Source organism: Salmo salar, chromosome 20 (assembly GCF_965601325.2).
Source record: "Salmo salar chromosome 20, fSalSal1, whole genome shotgun sequence".
NCBI lineage: Eukaryota > Metazoa > Chordata > Actinopteri > Salmoniformes > Salmonidae > Salmo > Salmo salar.
Window position 1 is genome coordinate 94500406 of NC_138310.1, and position 27078 is coordinate 94527483.

A 27078-nucleotide genomic window follows, 5' to 3' on the forward strand; every position below is an offset into this window, starting at 1 on the left:
TTGTAGCAGTGTGTGTGTGTGTGTGTATTGTAGCAGTGTGTGTGTGTGTGTATTGTAGCAGTGTGTGTGTGTGTGTGTATTGTAGCAGTGTGTGTGTGTGTGTGTATTGTAGCAGTGTGTGTGTGTGTGTATTGTAGCAGTGTGTGTGTGGTGTGTATTGTAGCAGTGTGTGTGTGTGTGTATTGTAGCAGTGTGTGTGTGTGTGTATTGTAGCAGTGTGTGTGTGTGTGTGTATTGTAGCAGTGTGTGTGTGTGTGTATTGTAGCAGTGTGTGTGTGTGTGTATTGTAGCAGTGTGTGTGTGTGTGTGTATTGTAGCAGTGTGTGTGTGTGTGTATTGTAGCAGTGTGTGTGTGTGTGTATTGTAGCAGTGTGTGTGTGTGTGTATTGTAGCAGTGTGTGTGTGTGTGTATTGTAGCAGTGTGTGTGTGTGTGTATTGTAGCAGTGTGTGTGTGTGTGTGTATTGTAGCAGTGTGTGTGTGTGTGTGTATTGTAGCAGTGTGTGTGTGTGTGTATTGTAGCAGTGTGTGTGTGTGTGTATTGTAGCAGTGTGTGTGTGTGTGTATTGTAGCAGTGTGTGTGTGTGTGTGTATTGTAGCAGTGTGTGTGTGTGTGTATTGTAGCAGTGTGTGTGTGTGTGTATTGTAGCAGTGTGTGTGTGTGTGTATTGTAGCAGTGTGTGTGTGTGTGTATTGTAGCAGTGTGTGTGTGTGTGTGTATTGTAGCAGTGTGTGTGTGTGTGTATTGTAGCAGTGTGTGTGTGTGTGTGTATTGTAGCAGTGTGTGTGTGTGTGTATTGTAGCAGTGTGTGTGTGTGTGTATTGTAGCAGTGTGTGTGTGTGTGTATTGTAGCAGTGTGTGTGTGTGTGTATTGTAGCAGTGTGTGTGTGTGTGTATTGTAGCAGTGTGTGTGTGTGTGTATTGTAGCAGTGTGTGTGTGTGTGTATTGTAGCAGTGTGTGTGTGTGTGTATTGTAGCAGTGTGTGTGTGTGTGTATTGTAGCAGTGTGTGTGTGTGTGTATTGTAGCAGTGTGTGTGTGTGTGTATTGTAGCAGTGTGTGTGTGTGTGTATTGTAGCAGTGTGTGTGTGTGTGTATTGTAGCAGTGTGTGTGTGTGTGTATTGTAGCAGTGTGTGTGTGTGTGTATTGTAGCAGTGTGTGTGTGTGTGTATTGTAGCAGTGTGTGTGTGTGTGTATTGTAGCAGTGTGTGTGTGTGTGTATTGTAGCAGTGTGTGTGTGTGTGTATTGTAGCAGTGTGTGTGTGTGTGTATTGTAGCAGTGTGTGTGTGTGTGTATTGTAGCAGTGTGTGTGTGTGTGTATTGTAGCAGTGTGTGTGTGTGTGTATTGTAGCAGTGTGTGTGTGTGTGTATTGTAGCAGTGTGTGTGTGTGTGTATTGTAGCAGTGTGTGTGTGTGTGTATTGTAGCAGTGTGTGTGTGTGTGTATTGTAGCAGTGTGTGTGTGTGTGTATTGTAGCAGTGTGTGTGTGTGTGTGTATTGTAGCAGTGTGTGTGTGTGTGTATTGTAGCAGTGTGTGTGTGGTGTGTATTGTAGCAGTGTGTGTGTGGTGTGTATTGTAGCAGTGTGTGTGTGTGTGTATTGTAGCAGTGTGTGTGTGTGTGTATTGTAGCAGTGTGTGTGTGTGTGTATTGTAGCAGTGTGTGTGTGTGTGTGTATTGTAGCAGTGTGTGTGTGTGTGTATTGTAGCAGTGTGTGTGTGTGTGTATTGTAGCAGTGTGTGTGTGTGTGTATTGTAGCAGTGTGTGTGTGTGTGTATTGTAGCAGTGTGTGTGTGTGTGTATTGTAGCAGTGTGTGTGTGTGTGTATTGTAGCAGTGTGTGTGTGTGTGTATTGTAGCAGTGTGTGTGTGTGTGTATTGTAGCAGTGTGTGTGTGTGTGTGTATTGTAGCAGTGTGTGTGTGTGTGTATTGTAGCAGTGTGTGTGTGTGTGTATTGTAGCAGTGTGTGTGTGTGTGTATTGTAGCAGTGTGTGTGTGTGTGTGTATTGTAGCAGTGTGTGTGTGTGTGTATTGTAGCAGTGTGTGTGTGTGTGTATTGTAGCAGTGTGTGTGTGTGTGTATTGTAGCAGTGTGTGTGTGTGTGTATTGTAGCAGTGTGTGTGTGTGTGTATTGTAGCAGTGTGTGTGTGTGTGTGTATTGTAGCAGTGTGTGTGTGTGTGTATTGTAGCAGTGTGTGTGTGTGTGTGTATTGTAGCAGTGTGTGTGTGTGTGTATTGTAGCAGTGTGTGTGTGTGTGTATTGTAGCAGTGTGTGTGTGGTGTGTATTGTAGCAGTGTGTGTGTGTGTGTATTGTAGCAGTGTGTGTGTGTGTGTATTGTAGCAGTGTGTGTGTGTGTGTATTGTAGCAGTGTGTGTGTGTGTGTATTGTAGCAGTGTGTGTGTGTGTGTGTATTGTAGCAGTGTGTGTGTGTGTGTGTATTGTAGCAGTGTGTGTGTGTGTGTATTGTAGCAGTGTGTGTGTGTGTGTATTGTAGCAGTGTGTGTGTGTGTGTATTGTAGCAGGTGTGTGTGTGTGTGTATTGTAGCAGTGTGTGTGTGTGTGTATTGTAGCAGTGTGTGTGTGTGTGTATTGTAGCAGTGTGTGTGTGTGTGTGTATTGTAGCAGTGTGTGTGTGTGTGTATTGTAGCAGTGTGTGTGTGTGTGTATTGTAGCAGTGTGTGTGTGTGTGTATTGTAGCAGTGTGTGTGTGTGTGTGTATTGTAGCAGTGTGTGTGTGTGTGTGTATTGTAGCAGTGTGTGTGTGTGTGTATTGTAGCAGTGTGTGTGTGGTGTGTATTGTAGCAGTGTGTGTGTGTGTGTATTGTAGCAGTGTGTGTGTGTGTGTATTGTAGCAGTGTGTGTGTGTGTGTATTGTAGCAGTGTGTGTGTGTGTGTATTGTAGCAGTGTGTGTGTGTGTGTATTGTAGCAGTGTGTGTGTGTGTGTATTGTAGCAGTGTGTGTGTGTGTGTGTATTGTAGCAGTGTGTGTGTGTGTGTATTGTAGCAGTGTGTGTGTGTGTGTATTGTAGCAGTGTGTGTGTGTGTGTATTGTAGCAGTGTGTGTGTGTGTGTATTGTAGCAGTGTGTGTGTGTGTGTGTATTGTAGCAGTGTGTGTGTGTGTGTATTGTAGCAGTGTGTGTGTGTGTGTATTGTAGCAGTGTGTGTGTGTGTGTATTGTAGCAGTGTGTGTGTGTGTGTATTGTAGCAGTGTGTGTGGTGTGTGTATTGTAGCAGTGTGTGTGTGTGTGTGTATTGTAGCAGTGTGTGTGTGTGTGTATTGTAGCAGTGTGTGTGTGTGTGTGTATTGTAGCAGTGTGTGTGTGTGTGTGTATTGTAGCAGTGTGTGTGTGTGTGTATTGTAGCAGTGTGTGTGTGTGTGTGTATTGTAGCAGTGTGTGTGTGGTGTGTATTGTAGCAGTGTGTGTGTGTGTGTGTATTGTAGCAGTGTGTGTGTGTGTGTATTGTAGCAGTGTGTGTGTGTGTGTATTGTAGCAGTGTGTGTGTGTGTGTGTATTGTAGCAGTGTGTGTGTGTGTGTGTATTGTAGCAGTGTGTGTGTGTGTGTATTGTAGCAGTGTGTGTGTGTGTGTATTGTAGCAGTGTGTGTGTGTGTGTATTGTAGCAGTGTGTGTGTGTGTGTGTATTGTAGCAGTGTGTGTGTGTGTGTGTATTGTAGCAGTGTGTGTGTGTGTGTATTGTAGCAGTGTGTGTGTGTGTGTATTGTAGCAGTGTGTGTGTGTGTGTATTGTAGCAGTGTGTGTGTGTGTGTATTGTAGCAGTGTGTGTGTGTGTGTGTATTGTAGCAGTGTGTGTGTGTGTGTATTGTAGCAGTGTGTGTGTGTGTGTGTATTGTAGCAGTGTGTGTGTGTGTGTATTGTAGCAGTGTGTGTGTGTGTGTGTATTGTAGCAGTGTGTGTGTGTGTGTATTGTAGCAGGTGTGTGTGTGTGTGTATTGTAGCAGTGTGTGTGTGTGTGTATTGTAGCAGTGTGTGTGTGTGTGTGTATTGTAGCAGTGTGTGTGTGTGTGTGTATTGTAGCAGTGTGTGTGTGTGTGTATTGTAGCAGTGTGTGTGTGTGTGTGTATTGTAGCAGTGTGTGTGTGTGTGTGTATTGTAGCAGTGTGTGTGTGTGTGTATTGTAGCAGTGTGTGTGTGTGTGTATTGTAGCAGTGTGTGTGTGTGTGTATTGTAGCAGTGTGTGTGTGTGTGTATTGTAGCAGTGTGTGTGTGTGTGTATTGTAGCAGTGTGTGTGTGTGTGTATTGTAGCAGTGTGTGTGTGTGTGTATTGTAGCAGTGTGTGTGTGTGTGTGTATTGTAGCAGTGTGTGTGTGTGTGTATTGTAGCAGTGTGTGTGTGTGTGTATTGTAGCAGTGTGTGTGTGTGTGTGTATTGTAGCAGTGTGTGTGTGTGTGTATTGTAGCAGTGTGTGTGTGGTGTGTATTGTAGCAGTGTGTGTGTGTGTGTATTGTAGCAGTGTGTGTGTGTGTGTATTGTAGCAGTGTGTGTGTGTGTGTGTATTGTAGCAGTGTGTGTGTGTGTGTATTGTAGCAGTGTGTGTGTGTGTGTATTGTAGCAGTGTGTGTGTGTGTGTATTGTAGCAGTGTGTGTGTGTGTGTATTGTAGCAGTGTGTGTGTGTGTGTGTATTGTAGCAGTGTGTGTGTGTGTGTATTGTAGCAGTGTGTGTGGTGTGTGTATTGTAGCAGTGTGTGTGTGTGTGTATTGTAGCAGTGTGTGTGTGTGTGTATTGTAGCAGTGTGTGTGTGTGTGTATTGTAGCAGTGTGTGTGTGTGTGTGTATTGTAGCAGTGTGTGTGTGTGTGTATTGTAGCAGTGTGTGTGTGTGTGTATTGTAGCAGTGTGTGTGTGTGTGTGTATTGTAGCAGTGTGTGTGTGTGTGTGTATTGTAGCAGTGTGTGTGTGTGTGTATTGTAGCAGTGTGTGTGTGTGTGTATTGTAGCAGTGTGTGTGTGTGTGTATTGTAGCAGTGTGTGTGTGTGTGTGTATTGTAGCAGTGTGTGTGTGTGTGTATTGTAGCAGTGTGTGTGTGTGTGTATTGTAGCAGTGTGTGTGTGTGTGTATTGTAGCAGGTGTGTGTGTGTGTGTATTGTAGCAGTGTGTGTGTGTGTGTATTGTAGCAGTGTGTGTGTGTGTGTGTATTGTAGCAGTGTGTGTGTGTGTGTATTGTAGCAGTGTGTGTGTGTGTGTGTATTGTAGCAGTGTGTGTGTGTGTGTGTATTGTAGCAGTGTGTGTGTGTGTGTATTGTAGCAGTGTGTGTGTGTGTGTATTGTAGCAGTGTGTGTGTGTGTGTGTATTGTAGCAGTGTGTGTGTGTGTGTGTATTGTAGCAGTGTGTGTGTGTGTGTGTATTGTAGCAGTGTGTGTGTGTGTGTGTATTGTAGCAGTGTGTGTGTGTGTGTATTGTAGCAGTGTGTGTGTGTGTGTATTGTAGCAGTGTGTGTGTGTGTGTGTATTGTAGCAGTGTGTGTGTGTGTGTATTGTAGCAGTGTGTGTGTGTGTGTATTGTAGCAGTGTGTGTGTGTGTGTGTATTGTAGCAGTGTGTGTGTGTGTGTGTATTGTAGCAGTGTGTGTGTGGTGTGTATTGTAGCAGTGTGTGTGTGTGTGGTATTGTAGCAGTGTGTGTGTGTGTGTATTGTAGCAGTGTGTGTGTGTGTGTATTGTAGCAGTGTGTGTGTGTGTGTGTATTGTAGCAGTGTGTGTGTGTGTGTGTATTGTAGCAGTGTGTGTGTGTGTGTATTGTAGCAGTGTGTGTGTGTGTGTATTGTAGCAGTGTGTGTGTGTGTGTATTGTAGCAGTGTGTGTGTGTGTGTGTATTGTAGCAGTGTGTGTGTGTGTGTGTATTGTAGCAGTGTGTGTGTGTGTGTATTGTAGCAGTGTGTGTGTGTGTGTATTGTAGCAGTGTGTGTGTGTGTGTGTATTGTAGCAGTGTGTGTGTGTGTGTATTGTAGCAGTGTGTGTGTGTGTGTATTGTAGCAGTGTGTGTGTGTGTGTGTATTGTAGCAGTGTGTGTGTGTGTGTATTGTAGCAGTGTGTGTGTGTGTGTGTATTGTAGCAGTGTGTGTGTGTGTGTGTATTGTAGCAGTGTGTGTGTGTGTGTATTGTAGCAGTGTGTGTGTGTGTGTATTGTAGCAGTGTGTGTGTGTGTGTGTATTGTAGCAGTGTGTGTGTGTGTGTGTATTGTAGCAGTGTGTGTGTGTGTGTATTGTAGCAGTGTGTGTGTGTGTGTATTGTAGCAGTGTGTGTGTGTGTGTATTGTAGCAGTGTGTGTGTGTGTGTGTATTGTAGCAGTGTGTGTGTGTGTGTGTATTGTAGCAGTGTGTGTGTGTGTGTATTGTAGCAGTGTGTGTGTGTGTGTATTGTAGCAGTGTGTGTGTGTGTGTATTGTAGCAGTGTGTGTGTGTGTGTATTGTAGCAGTGTGTGTGTGTGTGTGTATTGTAGCAGTGTGTGTGTGTGTGTATTGTAGCAGTGTGTGTGTGTGTGTATTGTAGCAGTGTGTGTGTGTGTGTGTATTGTAGCAGTGTGTGTGTGTGTGTATTGTAGCAGTGTGTGTGTGTGTGTATTGTAGCAGGTGTGTGTGTGTGTGTATTGTAGCAGTGTGTGTGTGTGTGTATTGTAGCAGTGTGTGTGTGTGTGTATTGTAGCAGTGTGTGTGTGTGTGTGTATTGTAGCAGTGTGTGTGTGTGTGTATTGTAGCAGTGTGTGTGTGTGTGTATTGTAGCAGTGTGTGTGTGTGTGTATTGTAGCAGTGTGTGTGTGTGTGTATTGTAGCAGTGTGTGTGTGTGTGTATTGTAGCATGTGTGTGTGTGTGTGTATTGTAGCAGTGTGTGTGTGTGTGTATTGTAGCAGTGTGTGTGTGTGTGTATTGTAGCAGTGTGTGTGTGTGTGTATTGTAGCAGTGTGTGTGTGTGTGTATTGTAGCAGTGTGTGTGTGTGTGTATTGTAGCAGTGTGTTGTGTGTGTGTATTGTAGCAGTGTGTGTGTGTGTGTATTGTAGCAGTGTGTGTGTGTGTGTATTGTAGCAGTGTGTGTGTGTGTGTATTGTAGCAGTGTGTGGTGTGTGTGTATTGTAGCAGTGTGTGTGTGTGTGTGTATTGTAGCAGTGTGTGTGTGTGTGTGTATTGTAGCAGTGTGTGTGTGTGTGTATTGTAGCAGTGTGTGTGTGTGTGTGTATTGTAGCAGTGTGTGTGTGTGTGTATTGTAGCAGTGTGTGTGTGTGTGTATTGTAGCAGTGTGTGTGTGTCCATTACACTGAGCCTGGTCTCTGGTATCCGTTTCTGGAGGACTCCATCTTGTCCGGCCTGTCCAATCTCCGACGGGTGACTAGTTTAGGAGGGAGGTCTGGGTGGTCTGCAGACTTTACACTCTCCTTCTGATCCTTCTGCTGGTCTTTCTGCTCCAGCGTCCCGGCAGACAGACTCTGGACTGAACCTGCCAGACTCCTACGGCCTTGGGGATGAGATAAGCACCTCAGTAAGCTGAGTCCAAAATGGATCCCAATTCCCTACGGTGCACTACTACTCTACTAGAGGTCCTGTCTACTACACTACTACAGGTCCTGTCTACTACACTACTAGAAGTCCTGTCTACTACACTACTAGAGGTCCTGTCTACTACACTACTAGAGGTTCTGTCTACTACACTACTAGAGGTCCTGTCTACTACACAACTAGAGGTCCTGTCTACTACACTACTAGAAGTCCTGTCTACTACACTACTAGAGGTCCTGTCTACTACACTACTAGAGGTTCTGTCTACTACACTACTAGAGGTCCTGTCTACTACACAACTAGAGGTCCTGTCTACTACACTACTACAGGTCCTGTCTACTACACTACTAGAGGTCCTGTCTACTACACTACTAGAGGTCCTGTCTACTACACTACTATATATCCTGTCTACTACACTACTAGAGGTCCTGTCTACTACACTACTACAGGTCCTGTCTATTTCACTACTACAGGTCCTGTCTACTACACTACTAGAGGTCCTGTCTACTACACTACTACCGGTCCTGTCTACTACACTACTACCGGTCCTGTCTACTACACTACTATATATCCTGTCTACTACACTACTACCGGTCCTGTCTACTACACTACTAGAGGTCCTGTCTACTACACTACTAGAGGTCCTGTCTACTACACTACTAGAGGTCCTGTCTACTACACTACTAGATGTCCTGTCTACTACACTACTAGAGGTCCTGTCTACAACACTACTACAGGTCCTGTCTACTACACTACTAGAGGTCCTGTCTACTACACTACTATATATCCTGTCTACTACACTACTAGAGGTCCTGTCTACTACACTACTAGAGGTCCTGTCTACTGCACTACTAGAGGTCCTGTCTACTACACTACTAGATGTCCTGTCTACTACACTACTAGAGGTCCTGTCTACTACACTACTACAGGTCCTGTCTACTACACTACTAGAGGTCCTGTCTACTACACTGCTAGAGGTCCTGTCTACTACACTACTACAGGTCCTGTCTACTACACTACTAGAGGTCCTGTCTACTACACTACTAGAGGTCCTGTCTACTACACTACTATAGGCCCTGTCTACTACACTACTAGAGGTCCTGTCTACTAGACTACTATGGGTCCTGTCTACTACACTACTAGAGGTCCTGTCTACTACACTACTATGGGTCCTGTCTACTACACTACTAGAGGTCCTGTCTACTACACTACTAGAGGTCCTGTCTAATACACTACTAGAGGTCCTGTCTACTACACTACTAGAGGTCCTGTCTACTACACTACTAGAGGTCCTGTCTACTACTAGAGGTCCTGTCTACTACACTACTACAGGTCCTGTCTACTAGACTACTAGAGGTCCCGTCTACTACACTACTAGAGGTCCTGTCTACTACACTACTACAGGCCCAAGGCTTTTAACTGCCCTAATAGGGTGCCATTTGGGACCCAACCAAGCACCTCATTATTTACTAGACAGTCAAAGAAAGCTTTATCATATTGATCACGATGAGTATTCAATGGGAACACGACGGTCATCTTTATCTGTGGAGGAGTACAGTAATATGTAGCCCTCTGTCTCTGTTTTCACTCTGTTGTGGACAAGATAGATGTTGAACACACTAATTGAAGAGAAAATATGAATACTTTTCCTTTGCTTTGGAATTTCATGGGTTTTTTTTAATAGGAAAGAAAAACCGAATCTTAGTGACTGCAAGCATGAATCCCCACGCGTCAAAGGAACGTGAAGAGAATGGAATGTTAAAAAGGCGGTTTAAAAAAAAAAAAATATATTATTATTGCTAATGGTAATAGCATATGAGGCTTGCGATTTGACAATATTACTGCAGGCAAAACACTTGAATGAATAATGGAAAACAAAACTGTGAAAGAAGTCAAAACTTCTGTATCTCAGTGGAGAAATGTATAACTTCTACAGAGATATGTCCCACTTCCAGGGTCATAGAGGGGCCACACTTGCGAACATTCAAAAAAAGATTAAGCCAATTAAAGTCGTTGACGTAGTTGCATATGATCAAAGGCTACATGTTAGCTGTTCCCATTACATAACCTGGCACATTTATCCCTATGCTAACCTCACCAGGTGGCATTGATTATTTCCTGTAACAAATCAAAGATCACAGATCTTGAACTTTTAATCCACAAACCATTTGTTAAAATAGGTCAACTTGGCCACCAGAGGAATATATTTTGTTCCTCTTGACTTGGTCTGCCTCAAGCCAATATTGCATGACCATCGCATCCTTGACTAGGCTACTTACTAATTTTACATTTCACATATATGACAAAATCCCACGTTTTTGTTATCCATTTCACAATTCACATAAATCCATGTGCTTTTACAGAGAAACTATAGAGGTCTATAAAACATTTACTTCAATGCAGGTGCTTCTACACCTGCATTGATTCCTGTTGGGGGTTTTAGGCTGGGTTTCTGTACAGCACTTTGAGATATCAGCTGATGTAAGAAGGGCTTTATGAATACATTTGATTTGATTTAATTTTAGTCTAGATCGTAAAAATTAAAGTTGAAGAGCCTTATGTACTTATCAGCTAGCTGTCATGTACCCTAACCCTCTTGACTTTCCTGGTGTTAGCTAGCTATCATGTACCCTAACCATCTTGACTGTCCTGGTGTTAGCTAGCTATCATGTACAGTAACTCTCTTGACTGTCCTGGTGTTAGCTAGCTATCATGTACCCTAACCCTCTTGACTGTCCTGGTATCAGCTAGCTATCATGTACAGTAACCATCTTGACTTTCCTAGTTGAAGCTCTTGACTCAAAGTGCACTTGAACCATGCCCCCTGGCGTCATGCCCCCATGCCCCCTGGCATCAAGCCCCCATGCCCCCTGGCATCATGCCCCCATGCCCCCTGGCGTCATGCCCCCATGCCCCCTGGCGTCATGCCCCCATGCCCCCTGGCATCAAGCCCTCATGCCTCCTGGCGTCATGCCCCCATGCCCCCTGCGGTCATGCCCCCATGCATCATGTCCCCATGCATCATGCCCCCATGCCCCCTGGCATCATGCCCCCATGCCCCCTGGCGTCATGCCCCCATGCCCCCTGGCGTCATGCCCCCATGCCTCCTGGCGTCATGCCCCCATGCCCCCTGCGGTCATGCCCCCATGCCCCCTGCGGTCATGCCCCCATGCCCCCTGGCATCAAGCCCCCATGCCCCCTGGTGTCAAGCTTTTTCTGTTAAGGAAAAAACTGTTGACTGACAGTCCTGGTTCCCTGTAACCTGGCTCCCTGTAACCTGGCTCCCTGTAACCTGGCTCCCTGTAACCTGGCTCCCTGTAACCTGGTTCCCTGTAACCTGGCTCCCTGTAACCTGGCTCCCTGTAACCTGGTTCCCTGTAACCTGGCTCCCTGTAACCTGGCTCCCTGTAACCTGGCTCCCTGTAACCTGGTTCCCTGTATTCTGGTTCCCTGTAACCTGGTTCCCTGTAACCTGGCTCCTTGTAACCTGGTTCCCTGTAACCTGGTTCCCTGTAACCTGGCTCCCTGTAACCTGGCTCCCTGTAACCTGGCTCCCTGTAACCTGGTTCCCTGTAACCTGGTTCCCTGTAACCTGGCTCCTTGTAACCTGGCTCCCTGTAACCTGGTTCCCTGTAACCTGGCTCCCTGTAACCTGGCTCCCTGTAACCTGGTTCCCTGTAACCTGGCTCCCTGTAACCTGGTTCCCTGTAACCTGGCTCCCTGTAACCTGGTTCCCTGTAACCTGGCTCCCTGTAACCTGGCTCCCTGTAACCTGGTTCCCTGTAACCTGGTTCCCTGTAACCTGGTTCCCTGTAACCTGGCTCCCTGTAACCTGGCTCCCTGTAACCTGGCTCCCTGTAACCTGGCTCCCTGTAACCTGGCTCCTTGTAACCTGGTTCCCTGTAACCTGGTTCCCTGTAACCTGGCTCCCTGTAACCTGGTTCCCTGTAACCTGGCTCCCTGTAACCTGGCTTCCCTGTAACCTGGCTCCCTGTAACCTGGCTCCTTGTAACCTCGATGCTCTATTCTAATAATACATATGTGACAAAAGTGGATGATTATAATAAAGCCACATAGAAAGTTTATTTTTTATTTTTTTATATCCGTTATTTTACCAGGTACGTTGACTGAGAACACGTTCTCATTTACAGCAACGACCTGGGGAATAGTTACAGGGGAGAGGAGGGGGGGATGAATGAGCCAATTGTAACCTGGGGATGATTAGGTGACCATGACAGTATGAGGGCCAGATTGGGAATTTAGCCAGGACACCGGGGGGTTAACACCCCTACTCTTACGATAAGTACCATGGGATCTTTAATGACCTCAGAGAGTCACTAACAAGTTATACATGTGAGTGTCGCCTACCAAAAATGAACTGGTGTATTCGGTCTAACAGTTCCATTACACTATGCTGTTATTAGGTATGTTAGGCCAACGTAGAATGCGAATCAGTAAAGACGCAATCAGCAGTAGAAACAATACCAGAGCAACCTCAGGGTTGTTAATCATTCAGTTAACCCTATCGGTCCCGACACCCTAGCAAAACTTGGCTTTTCATTTATCTGACTTTCATTTATCTCCATATCCAGCCCTTATATTTAACCTCATAATGAAGTGTTCACACATTTGACATAAACAGTTGCATTCATCAGTTTTATTGACTAACATTCAACAACAACAAAAAAAACAAGGTCTGGCAAAGCAAAAACATGATAAAAATGAATTTACATGAATACTTTAAGTACAGAAATGGTTTGCTCAGTGGGAAATGAATATCCATCTAGTCAGTGACAACTGTGCGGAGTTCGGAGTTTGTGAAAGCAGCTATGTGAGCTTATTACAGTATTATCGACACTGATCTTCTAAGTACAAGTACGTCTTTCCTTCTAACGACTCGTGTGCGTCATAGAGCAAAACGTGCGCGCGTTTGTGAGAGTCTCAGCTTTTCATAGATCGCTTTTAATAGTTTGTAGCTCAAATCATTCTGACTATACAGGAGTTTTTGGTAATAAAAAGAAAAAAGCCCCAGCCCCGAAGCCCTTCAGAATCTGTTCTTGTCTCACAAACACCGCTCCAGCTCAGCCCCTGTTAAACACATGCAGAAGACTCAAGACCAATCCAATGAAACAATGTTTATAAAGACGTCTTAAATAACACCAGCCCAACGGTGGGACTCGTTGGATTAACGTTTTACTAACTTGGAATAGCACATCCTGTCTTTGTTAAGGACACTTCCATGAACAAGTGTTGGATCACGTCCAACTACGTTTACGATTTTAAATGGCTGATACAGAATTTTGAACCAGATATAATCACGGTTAGCATAGGAGGAGCCAGGTTACAGGGAGCCAGGTTACAAGGAGCCAGGTTACAGGGAGCCAGGTTACAGGGAACCAGGTTACAGGGAACCAGGTTACAGGGAGCCAGGTTACAGGGAGCCAGGTTACAAGGAGCCAGGTTACAGGGAGCCAGGTTACAGGGAACCAGGTTACAAGGAGTCAGGTTACAGGGAGCCAGGTTACAAGGAGTCAGGTTACAGGGAGCCAGGTTACAGGGAGCCAGGTTACAGGGAACCAGGTTACAGGGAACCAGGTTACAGGGAGCCAGGTTACAGGGAGCCAGGTTACAGGGAACCAGGTTACAGGGAACCAGGTTACAGGGAGCCAGGTTACAGGGAACCAGGTTACAGGGAGCCAGGTTACAAGGAGCCAGGTTACAGGGAGCCAGGTTACAAGGAGCCAGGTTACAGGGAGCCAGGTTACAGGGAGCCAGGTTACAGGGAACCAGGTTACAAGGAGCCAGGTTACAGGGAGCCAGGTTACAGGGAGCCAGGTTACAGGGAGCCAGGTTACAAGGAGTCAGGTTACAGGGAACCAGGTTACAGGGAGCCAGGTTACAGGGAGCCAGGTTACAAGGAACCAGGTTACAGGGAGCCAGGTTACAGGGAACCAGGTTACAAGGAGCCAGGTTACAGGGAGCCAGGTTACAGGGAGCCAGGTTACAGGGAACCAGGTTACAAGGAGCCAGGTTACAGGGAACCAGGTTACAAGGAGCCAGGTTACAGGGAGCCAGGTTACAGGGAGCCAGGTTACAGGGAGCCAGGTTACAGTATTTAATCAGAACAGCTAACATGTAGTCTTCGATCACGTGCAACTTCGCCAACGATTTTAATTTGCTGATACTTGAACTTAAACTCAAACGTAAACTTTTCTAATGTTTTGCAAGTATGGCTCCAACAGAGATTTGATTTGCAGAGATATGTTGGACTCTTACCTTCAGAGATATACAGTGACCTCAGAGATGGGGCGGCTGAGCGGTTCAGCTGGGTCTGTTGGGATACAGGCATCGGCCTGAGATCCGTCTGGGAGTGGGGGGCTTTCTTCGGGCCGATGGACCCCCTGGGTGTAGCTGTGGTACTGGTTGAGGACAGACTCAGAGCATCTCCCTCCGACTCCCCGTCTGTCCTCCCTGTCTCCACGTCTTCCCTGGAGCTAGACTCTGGGCTGCTAAGGCAGGATGGGACGCTTCCTTTCCCTGGCCCGTTGGAAGAGAGCTGGGAGGGGGAGCGACGGAGACCCAGGGTTGGTCCCTGACCCATCTCCTGCCCCATGCTGGTCCCCTGACCAATCTCCTGCTTCAGGCTGGTCCCCTGACCAATCCCCTGCTCCAGGCTCGTCCCCTGACCAATCCCCTGCTCCAGGCTGGTCCCCTGCCCCATCCCCAGCCACTGGCTTGTCCCCTGCCCCATCCCCAGCCACAGGCCAGGGGGATGGGAAGCCTTGTCTTTGGGCTGGTGGTGGGAAGAAGTGCCAGTGGTCTTGGACGAGCTGTTCTGCTCAGAGGAGTGGGAGGAGAGGGACTCCATGCTTCCCAAGGGGGTGCTGCCTGGACTGCTGCTGAACGTGTCACCTGTACAAGGACCAGAGAGCAAGAACAAACAGCATCATTAAAACCTGCTGAACGTGGACCAGGAACTCACAGAGTCATTAAAACCTGCTGAACGTGGACCAGGAACTCACAGAGTCATTATAACCTGCTGAACGTGGACCAGGAACTCACAGTCATTAAAACCTGCTGAACGTGGACCAGGAACTCACAGAGTCATTATAACCTGCTGAACGTGGACCAGGAACTCACAGAGTCATTAAAACCTGCTGAACGTGGACCAGGAACTCACAGAGTCATTAAAACCTGCTGAACGTGGACCAGGAACTCACAGAGTCATTAAAACCTGCTGAACGTGGACCAGGAACTCACAGAGTCATTAAAACCTGCTGAACGACCGATTACTGAGACAAAACACAGTGACTGCATCTCAAATGGCATCTTATTCAATACGTAGTGCACTACTTTTGACCAGGGACCTATGCCACCCTGTTCCCTATTATAGTGCACTACTTTTGACCAGGGACCTATGGGCCATTTGGGATGGAGACAGTATTATTACTACTGTGGCTAAATGTAGTAGCACTACCACTACAGTAGCAAAGAGAATAGCGTTAGTGGCTACATCCTAGGATGCATGTTTTGTATTCTCTGATGGTGCCCTGGTAGATGAAGAGATAATATATTAATGAACAGCTTATTGGGAATATGTCATGAACGCTGCAGCAGGGCCAGATTAGCTAACAGAGCGATATGACTCCCTATTCCAGGAGAATATGTCATGAACGCTGCAGCAGGGCCAGATTAGCTAGCAGAGCGATATGACTCCCTATTCCAGGGGAATATGTCATGAACGCTGCAGCAGGGCCAGATAGCTAACAGAGCCATATGACTCCCTATTCCAGGGGAATATGTCATGAACGCTGCAGCAGGGCCAGATTAGCTAGCAGAGTGTCACGTCCTGACCAGCAGAGGGAGCAATTGTATTAGTTTTGGTCAGGACGTGGCAGGTTTTTGTGTGTTAAGTGTTGTGTTGGTGATTAGGACTCCCAATTGAAGGCAGGTGTGTTGAGTTGCCTTTGATTGGGAGTCCTATATAGTAGTGTGTGTTTTTCTTTGGGGTTGTGGGTAGTTGTTTTTGCACTGCGTTTGTATAGCCTGCAAAACTGTTGCTGTCTTGTTTATTGTTTTTTCCTGTGGATGCCTTACTTGAGTTGATTAAAACTATGAGTATCCACATTCCCGCCTCCCCTTGGTCCATTCTTGAAGACTGCTGTTACACAGAGCGATATGACTCCCTATTTCATGAACGCTGCAGCAGGGCCAGATTAGCTAGCAGAGCCATATGACTCCCTATTCCAGGGGAAAATGTCATGAACGCTGCAGCAGGGCCAGATTAGCGAGCAGAGTGATATGACTCCCTAAACCAGGGTTATTCAAATATGACCCTATGAGATCCGAACTGCAGCTAGTTTGTGTCCCAGGTCTAAATCAGTCTCTGATTAGAAGGTCCAGATCTGAATGTGAAGGGTTTACAGGTCTATAGGGAATATGGTATCATTTGAGATGCAACAATTACATGCAATGCTAGGGATAGTCAGCGGTGTAGGACTCACTGTCAGCGTCTGCGAGACACAGTGTTGGGGTGTAGATGCTGCGAGGCTTCCTAGGGCCTGTGGACAGGCAGATGGCCCTGCTCCTGCGTGAGCTTGGTCGGGATTGGGGCTGGGGAAGAGGTACGTTGGGGTCTGGAGCCTGGTGGAAGATCTGGAGAGGGGAGAGAGAAAAATAGTTTTTATTAACTGAGCTTTAAAGTGGTATATAACTAGCTAGGGTCTGAGGGTTTCCCTGCTTAGATCACATGGTCAGACATATACCTAAATACCTAAAAACTCCTAGTATAGGCCCAAGACATGACATATACCTAAATACCTAAAAACTCCTAGTATAGGCCCAAGACATGACATATACCTAAATACCTAAAAACTCCTACCATAGGCCCAAGACATGACATATACCTAAATACCTAAAAACTCCTACTATAGGCCCAAGACATGACATATACCTAAATACCTAAAAACTCCTACCATAGGCCCAAGACATGACATATACCTAAATACCTAAAAACTCCTACTATAGGCCCAAGATATGACATATACCTAAATACCTAAAAACTCCTACTATAGGCCCAAGATATGACATATACCTAAATACCTAAAAACTCCTATTATAGGCCCAATATATGACATATACCTAAATACCTAAAAACTCCTACTATAGGCCCAAGACATGACATATATACGTACACCCAGGACCAGGAGCGCTACCAACAAACTAAATATTTTTACAGGCTCAATATTTCAGTCTGATGTCAAAGAAACCAGAAACTCTCTTGCCTTGTCAAAGTTCTCGATGAGAATCTCCACCACGATGTTCTGGAATTTGATGTTCATCATGGCGGCCACCGTCTCCTCCTGTGACCTCATCAACGTGGGCCCGAAGATCACGCCCAGGTTGGACACCGTCATCAGGTTGAACTGGCTGTGGGTGGACACTCTGTAGGGCAGGACACAGACGGATCAGACAGGATGGTAAAGGTTCCAATATCACACTACATGATTGGTACCCCCCCCCCCCCCCCCCCCCCTGCGTGAACATCGAACACAATCTTTTCATTTGAGTCACAGATTCTCTTATCCAGAGAGACATAGTTAGAGTGGATTCATCTTAAGGTAGCAGGACCTTCAGATTGTGAGACCGATGGGTGAAGTGTGACATCCCCCTACACATCAATAGATTGACGATGTGATTTTAGACTGATCTGCTAGGAGAGACCTACGTGACGAGGTGTTTGATCAGTAGCTTTGACGATGTGATTTTAGACTGGTCAGTTAGGAGAGACCTACGTGACGAGGTGTTTGATCAGTAGCTTTGACGATATGAAGGCTTTGACGATGTGATTTTAGACTGGTCAGTTAGGAGAGACCTACGTGACGAGGTGTTTGATCAGTAGCTTTGACGATGTGATTTTAGACTGGTCAGTTAGGAGAGACCTACGTGACGAGGTGTTTGATCAGTAGCTTTGACGATATGAAGGCTTTGACGATGGGATTTTAGACTGGTCAGTTAGGAGAGACCTACGTGACGAGGTGTTTGATCAGTAGCTTTGACGATGTGATTTTAGACTGGTCAGTTAGGAGAGACCTACGTGACGAGGTGTTTGATCAGCAGCTCCATCATCTCCTTGTTCCTTTCAGGCAGCTTGTGGACCAAGGCATGGACGGCCCTAACCCTGTAGTTCTGGTCATCACACTCTGGGTAGGGGGGAGAGGGGGGAGAAGGGGGAGAAGGGGGAGAAGGGGGAGAGGGGGGAGAGGGGGGAGAGGGGGGAGGAGGGGGAGAGGGGGGAGGAGGGGGAGAAGGGGGAGGAGGGGGAGCAGAGGGAGAGGGGGAGAAAGGGGAGAGGGGGGAGATGGGGGAGAGGGGGGAGGAGGGGGAGAAGGGGGAGGAGGGGGAGAGGGGGGAGGAGGGGGAGAGGGGGGAGGAGGGGGAGAAGGGGGAGGAGGGGGAGAGGGGGGAGGAGGGGGAGCAGAGGGAGAGGGGGAGAGGGGGGAGGAGGGGGAGAAAGGAGAGAAGGGGGAGATGGGGGAGAGGGGGGAGGAGGGGGAGATCGGGGAGGAGGGGGAGATGGAGGAGAAGGGGGAGAGGGTGGAGAGGGGGGAGGAGGAGGAGAGAGTCATGATAAACACACTGACTCAACACAGTTGACAGCCTCATGGCTGCTTGTTTTGATCACATGTCCATGTTTTTCCATGTAACATGCAAAACAATCTATCGTCCAAATATTTTGGAAATTCAATTGTAGACTATTTCTAAATTGATTGAAATGTTATTTTTTTTTGTATTTTGCAATTTAGTACAAAACAAAAACAGAAAAAAGCAGGGTTAAGGTAAGGGTTAGGGTCAGGGTTAAGGTAAGGGTTAGGGTCAGGGTTAAGGTAAGGGTTAGGGTCAGGGTTAAGGTTAGGGTTAGGGTTAAGGTAAGGGTTAGGGTTAGGGTTAAGGTAAGGGTTAGGGTCAGGGTTAGGGTCAGGGTTAAGGTTAGGGTTAGGGTCAGGGTTAAGGTTAGGGTTAGGGTCAGGGTTAAGGTAAGGGTCAGGGTTAAGGTAAGGGTTAGGGTCAGGGTTAAGGTAAGGGTTAGGGTCAGGGTTAAGGTAAGGGTTAGGGTCAGGGTTAAGGTTAGGGTTAGGGTTAAGGTAAGGGTTAGGGTTAGGGTTAAGGTAAGGGTTAGGGTCAGGGTTAGGGTCAGGGTTAAGGTTAGGGTTAGGGTCAGGGTTAAGGTAAGGGTTAGGGTCAGGGTTAAGGTTAGGGTCAGGGTTAAGGTAAGGGTTTGGGTCAGGGTTAAGGTAAGGGTTAGGGTCAGGGTTAAGGTCAGGGTTAGGGTCAGGGTTAAGGTTAGGGTCAGGGTTAAGGTAAGGGTCAGGGTCAGGGTTAAGGTCAGGGTTAGGGTCAGGGTTAAGGTAAGGGTTAGGGTTAAGGTAAGGGTTAGGGTCAGGGTTAAGGTAAGGGTCAGGGTTAAGGTTAGGGTCAGGGTTAAGGTTAGGGTCAGGGTTAAGGTTAGGGTCAGGGTTAAGGTTAGGGTCAGGGTTAAGGTTAGGGTCAGGGTTAAGGTAAGGGTCAGGGTCAGGGTTAAGGTAAGGGTTAGGGTCAGGGTTAAGGTAAGGGTTAGGGTCAGGGTTAAGGTCAGGGTTAGGGTCAGGGTTAAGGTTAGGGTCAGGGTCAGGGTTAAGGTCAGGGTCAGGGTCAGGGTTAAGGTCAGGGTTAGGGTTAGGGTTAGGGTTAGGGTTAGGGTTAGGGTCAGGGTCAGGGTTAAGGTCAGGGTTAGGGTTAGGGTTAGGGTTAGTCTTAGGGTCAGGGTCAGGGTTAGGGTCAGGGTCAGGGCAGTTTGCTGATAATCTCTCCCTGTTTTATTACTTACTGACGGCCATGATGAAGTCTTAGGGTTAGTCTTAGGGTCAGGGTCAGGGTTAGGGTTAGGGTCAGGGCAGTTTGCTGATAATCTCTCCCTGTTTTATTACTTACTGACGGCCATGATGAAGTCTTAGGGTTAGTCTTAGGGTCAGGGTTAGGGTTAGGGTTAGGGTCAGGGCAGTTTGCTGATAATCTCGCCCTGTTTTATTACTTACTGACAGCCATGATGAAGTCTTTGTGGAGCTTAAAAGTCATCAGAGGCTCAGAGAGACACCTGGTGGATGAAAAGAGAACATGAAGAGAAGGAGGGAGAAAGAAGAGAGACAGCGAACTATCCACCCTTTTCCCAGCATGCAACTTTCTCACATGGATTTAACTATGGTGAAAACTCCCTCCAGATAACGCTTACACCAATAACATGCTTTACAATCTTTGACAGGGAGTATGCAAGTGCGTCCACACACACACATGCACGCACGCACGCGCACGCGCACACACACACACACACACACACACACACACACACACACACACACACACACACACACACACACACACACACACACACACACACACACACACACACACACACACACACACACACACACACACACTGGTTGAGCAACAGTGGGAGTGTTTCAGGAAGGCATTAAGCTGTCATGATGATTCCTACCCAGGGAGGAGCAGGGAACAACTGGTAGGGCAACATGACCTCAGCTAATTCACTAGGCCCATGCATATCTCTCTGTGTGTGTGTGTGTGTGTGTGTGTGTGTGTGTGTGTGTGTGTGTGTGTGTGTGTGTGTGTGTGTGTGTGTGTGTGTCTGTGTGTGTGTGTGTGTGTGTGTGTGTGTGTGTGTGTGTACCTGAGGTAATTCTTCAGGCCGCTGGTGATGGTCTTGTTGTCCCAGGTGTCTGGGTCCAGGTTCATATCAACAGGAGCCTTGGTTGCTACGGGATACAAAACAACAACACAACCATTTACACAACTACACTGTACCTGCCTGACCTGACCTGTACCTGCCTGACCTGACCTGTACCTGCCTGACCTGTACCTGCCTGACCTGTACCTGCCTGACCTGACCTGTACCTGCCTGACCTGACCTGTACCTGCCTGACCTGTACCTGCCTGACCTGTACCTGCCTGACCTGTACCTGCCTGACCTGACCTGTACCTGCCTGACCTGACCTGTACCTGCCTGACCTGACCTGTACCTGCCTGACCTGACCTGTACCTGCCTGACCTGTACCTGCCTGACCTGACCTGTACCTGCCTGACCTGTACCTGCCTGACCTGTACCTGCCTGACCTGACCTGTACCTGCCTGACCTGTACCTGCCTGACCTGACCTGTACCTGCCTGACCTGACCTGTACCTGCCTGACCTGTACCTGCCTGACCTGACCTGTACCTGCCTGACCTGACCTGTTCCAGAACACAGCTCAGTAGTGGACTTATAATATACAGTGTGACTTTACCGATGAAGGCTTATGAAGGCTTTGTAAAGCATCTATGTAGGTCTATGGGTTATGAAGGCCTTGTAAAGCATCTACGTAGGTCTATGGGTTATGAAGGCTTTGTAAAGCATCTATGTAGGTCTATGGGTTATGAAGGCTTTGTAAAGCATCTATGTAGGTCTATGGGTTATGAAGGCTTTGTAAAGCATCTATGTAGGTCTATGGGTTATGAAGGCTTTGTAAAGCATCTATGTAGGTCTATGGGTTATGAAGGCCTTGTAAAGCATCTACGTAGGTCTATGGGTTATGAAGGCTTTGTAAAGCATCTATGTAGGTCTATGGGTTATGAAGGCCTTGTAAAGCATCTACGTAGGTCTATGGGTTATGAAGGCTTTGTAAAGCATCTATGTAGTTCTATGGGTTATGAAGGCCTTGTAAAGCATCTACGTAGGTCTATGGGTTATGAAGGCTTTGTAAAGCATCTATGTAGGTCTATGGGTTATGAAGGCCTTGTAAAGCATCTACGTAGGTCTATGGGTTATGAAGGCCTTGTAAAGCATCTACGTAGGTCTATGGGTTATGAAGGCTTTGTAAAGCATCTATGTAGGTCTATGGGTTATGAAGGCTTTGTTTGGCCTTACAAGTTATCCTTTTTTCAGTTTTATATATATTAACTACACAACAATACATTGTTTGACACAGCTGACTCTCTCACTTTGACTTCAGTGAAAACTAGAGGTCCCTCTGAGGGGGATGATAGACAGCATAGCATAATCCAAACGGAGCTATACAGACCAACTGATGTCACTAAGGTTACAGAAGTAACAAATATGGAGAGAGAAAGAAGGAGAGAGAGAGAAAGAAGGAAAGAGAGAGAAAGAAGGAGAGAGAGAGAGAGAGAGAGAGAGAGAGAGAGAGAGACAGAGAGAGAGAGAAAGAAGGAGAGAGAAAGGAGAGAGAGCACTATGACCTCTGCTGACGCATCAAACATGCAAAAGGTCAATATAGGAGGAAGGTGGAATCCTATTACGAGCGTCTGAGCCACATGTCGTACGCGGCGGGGCCGACACTCGTCGTATGCGGCGGGGCCGACGCTCGTCCTATGCGGCGGGGCCGCCGCTCGTCGTATGCGGCGGGGCCGACGCTCGTCGTATGCGGCGGGGCCGACACTCGTCCTATGCGGCGGGGCCGACGCTCGTCGTATGTGGCGGGGCCGACGCTCGTCCTATGTGGCGGGGCCGACGCTCGTCTTATTTTTCCGGATGACAGTGTCATCTCGCTCTCCGTGGAGTAAAACCAAATTAACCAGTCAACATTCACAAAGCCGCCGGACCAGACGGAATTTACATTTACATTTAAGTCATTTAGCAGACGCTCTTATCCAGAGCGACTTACAAATTGGTGCATTCACCTTATAATATCCAGTGGAACAACCACTTTACAATAGTGCATCTAAATCTTTTAAGGGGGGGGGGGGGGGGTTAGAAGGATTACTTTATCCTATCCCAGGTATTCCTTAAAGAGGTGGGGTTTCAGGTGTCTCCGGAAGGTGGTGATTGACTCCGCTGTCCTGGCGTCGTGAGGGAGCTTGTTCCACCTGGAATGCCAGGGCAAGTTCTCAAAACATACGCAGATCAGCTGGCAAAGTGTCTTCACAGACATTTTCAATCTCTCCTTGTCCCAGTCTGTAATCCCAACATGATTCAAACACCAATGTCCCTGTTCCCAAGAACTCCAAGGTAACCTCCCTAAATGACTATCGCCCTGTAAAACTCACATCTGTAACCAACCAAGACCTCCATATTGTGTCAGAGGAAGCCACCCAAGCCATAGACTATTCACTCTGTTACCATCCGGCAAATGGTACCAGAACATCAGCTATCGGACCAACAGGCTCCGAGACAGCTTCTACCCAGAGACAGCTGATAAACAGTTAATGAAATGATAACCCAGACCTATATATACAAACTATATACACACTCACTAGATTATATATACACACTATATACACACTCACTAGATTATATATACACACTATATACACACTCACTAGATTATATATACACACTATATACACACTATATACACACTCACTAGACTATATATACACACTATATACACACTCACTATATTATATATACACACTATATACACACTATATACACACTCACTAGATTATATATACACACTATATACACACTCACTATATAAACACTATATACACACTATATACACACTCACTAGACTATATATACACACTATATACACACTCACTATATTATATATACACACTATATACACACTATATACACACTCACTAGATTATATATACACACTATATACACACTATATACACACTATATACACACTATATACACACTCACTAGATTATATATACACACTATATACACACTCACTAGACTATATATACACACTCACTAGACTATATATACACACTATATACACACTCTATACACACTATATAAACACTATATACACACTATATACACACTCACTAGATTATATATACACACTATATACACACTATATACACACTCACTAGACTATATATACACACTATATACACACTCACTAGATTATATATACACACTATATACACACTATATACACACTATATACACACTATATACAAACTATATACACACTATATATACACTCACTAGATTATATATACACACTATATACACACTATATACACACTCACTAGATTATATATACACACTATATACACACTCACTAGACTATATATACACACTATATACACACTATATACACACTATATACACACTCACTAGACTATATATACACACTATAAACACACTCACTAGATTATATATCTACACACTATATACACACTATATACACACTATATACACACTATATACAAACTATATACACACTATATACACACTATATACACACTCACTAGATTATATATACACACAATATACACACTATATACACACTCACTAGATTATATATACACACTATATACACACTCACTAGACTATATATACACTATATACACACTCACTAGACTATATATACACACTATATACACACTATATACACACTATATACACACTCACTAGACTATATATACACACTATATACACACTATATACACACTCACTAGACTATATATACACACTATATACACACTCACTAGACTATATATACACACTATATACACACTATATACACACTATATACACACTCACTAGACTATATATACACACTATATACACACTCACTAGACTATATATACACACTATATACACACTATATACACACTATATACAAACTATATACACACTATATATACACTCACTAGATTATATATACACACTATATACACACTATATACACACTCACTAGATTATATATACACACTATATACACACTCACTAGACTATATATACACACTATATACACACTATATACACACTATATACACACTCACTAGACTATATATACACACTATATACACACTCACTAGATTATATATCTACACACTATATACACACTATATACACACTATATACACACTATATACAAACTATATACACACTATATACACACTCACTAGATTATATATACACACAATATACACACTATATACACACTCACTAGATTATATATACACACTATATACACACTCACTAGACTATATATACACTATATACACACTCACTAGACTATATATACACACTATATACACACTATATACACACTATATACACACTCACTAGACTATATATACACACTATATACACACTATATACACACTATATACACACTCACTAGACTATATATACACACTATATACACACTCACTAGACTATATATACACACTATATACACACTATATACACACTATATACACACTCACTAGACTATATATATATATATACACACTCACTAGACTATATATATATATATATATACACTATATACCGTGACGTGTGCTCCATCTCCGGCCTCTAGGTCACCAGGCTGCTCGTTATGGTGCACACCTGTCACCATCGTTGCGCGCACAATGACACTCACCTGGACTCCATCACCTCCCTGATCACCTGCCCTTTATTTGTCACTCTGTAAGGGGTGCTGGTGGCAGGGAAGTCAGACGCAGGAGAGCAGAACTGGGTAATAACCGCAGCAGTTTAATTATCAAAACCAACGGCGTCCAGAATAACAAAACCCGTCGCGCACCAGTCAAAATGTGCACAAGCACTTACAACAAACAATTTCACACACAGACATGAGGGGGGGGACAGAGGGTTAAATACACGACAAGTAATGCGGGAAATGTAAACCAGGTGTGTGGGAAAACAAGACAAAATAAATGGAAAATGAAAGGTGGATCGGCGATGGCTAGAAGACCGGTGACGTCGACCGCCGAACGCCGCCGCCCGAACAAGGAGAGGAACCGACTTCCCTTTGGTTCCCTTCCCTGACGTCATTGTATCTGTTTCTGTTCCATGTCAGTGAGCTGTTGGTGTTTACGTGTTTCATGTATTAATATGTATTAATATGTATTAATATGTATTAATATGCATTAATGTGTATTAATATGTATTAATATGTATTAATATGCATTAATGTGTATTAATATGCATTAATATGTATTACTATGTATTAATATGCATTAATGTGTATTAATATGCATTAATGTGTATTAATATGCATTAATATGTATTAATATGCATTAATATGTATTAATATGTATTAATATGCATTAATGTGTATTAATATGCATTAATATGTATTAATATGTATTAATATGCATTACTATGTATTAATATGCATTAATATGTATTAACATGTATTAATATGTATTAATATGCATTAATATGCATTACTATGTATTAATATGCATTAATATGTATTAATATGTATTAACATGTATTAATATGCATTAACATGTATTAATATGCATTAACATGCATTAACATGTATTAATATGTATTAATATGTATTCACTCCCTGAACTTGCTTCCCGACTCTCATCGCACATCGTTACATATACACACACACTCACTAGACTATATATACACACTATACACACACACTCACAAGACTATATACACACACACTCACTAGACTATATACACACTATACACACACACTCACTAGACTATATAGACACTATACACACACACTCACTAGACTATATACACACTATACACACACACTCACTAGACTATATAGACACTATACACACACACTCACTATACTATATATAGACACTATACACACACACTCACTAGACTATATATACACATTACTGTCACGTCCTGACCATAGTATGTTGTTATTTTCTATGGTAGAGTAGGTCAGGGCGTGACAGGGGGTGTTTGTCTATGTTTTGTATTTCTATGTTCAGTTTCTAGTTTTGTATTTCTATGTTGGTTTTGTTTGGCATGACCTCCAATTAGAGGCAGATGGTCGTCGTTGTCTCTAATTGGAGGTCATAGTTAAGCTGATGTTTGTCCCACCTGTGTTTTGTGGGTGATTATATATTTGTGAGTAGTGTTTGTTTCTCGCTGCATCACGGTTTGTTGTTTTGTTATTCAGTTATTTATGTTTTGCAAAGTTTCACGGATTTAATAAAATGTGGAACTACAACCACGCTGCACTTTGGTCCGATCCTTTCGACAGCCGTGACAATTAGTGACTACCGTGACACCTATACACACTATATACACACTATACACACACTATACACACACTATACACACTATATACACACTATACACACACTCACTAGACTATATATACACACTATATACACACTATACACACACTATATACACACTATATACACACTATATACACACTATACACACACTCACTAGACTATATATACACACTATATACACACTATATACACACTATATACACACTCACTAGACTATATATACACACTATATACACACTATATACACACTATATTCACACTATATACACACTATATACACACTCACTAGACTATATATACACACTATATACACACTATATAAACACTATATAAACACTATATACACACTATATACACACTATATACACACTATATACACACTATACACACACTATATACACACTCACTAGACTATATATAAACACTATATACACACTATATACACACTCACTAGACTATATATACACACTATATACACACTATATACACACTCACTAGACTATATATACACACTATATACACACTATATACA

The 27078-nt window shown here is 44.5% G+C and overlaps 1 protein-coding gene across 2 annotated transcripts in view; it reads right to left on the reverse strand.

Moving 5' to 3' along the window:
• Window positions 1-27078, reverse strand: part of arhgap42b (Rho GTPase activating protein 42b) — a 235189-nt gene that overhangs the window by 11650 nt on the left and 196461 nt on the right. For both annotated transcript variants that reach the window (XM_045704171.2, XM_045704173.2), the window contains 7 exons: window positions 20235-20319; window positions 19585-19643; window positions 17607-17712; window positions 16795-16954; window positions 16015-16165; window positions 13787-14422; window positions 7271-7469 (listed from right to left, as the gene is read on the reverse strand). In XM_045704171.2, the coding sequence (XP_045560127.2) occupies window positions 7271-7469; window positions 13787-14422; window positions 16015-16165; window positions 16795-16954; window positions 17607-17712; window positions 19585-19643; window positions 20235-20319 (1396 nt within the window). The remainder of the gene's footprint in view (window positions 1-7270; window positions 7470-13786; window positions 14423-16014; window positions 16166-16794; window positions 16955-17606; window positions 17713-19584; window positions 19644-20234; window positions 20320-27078) is intronic.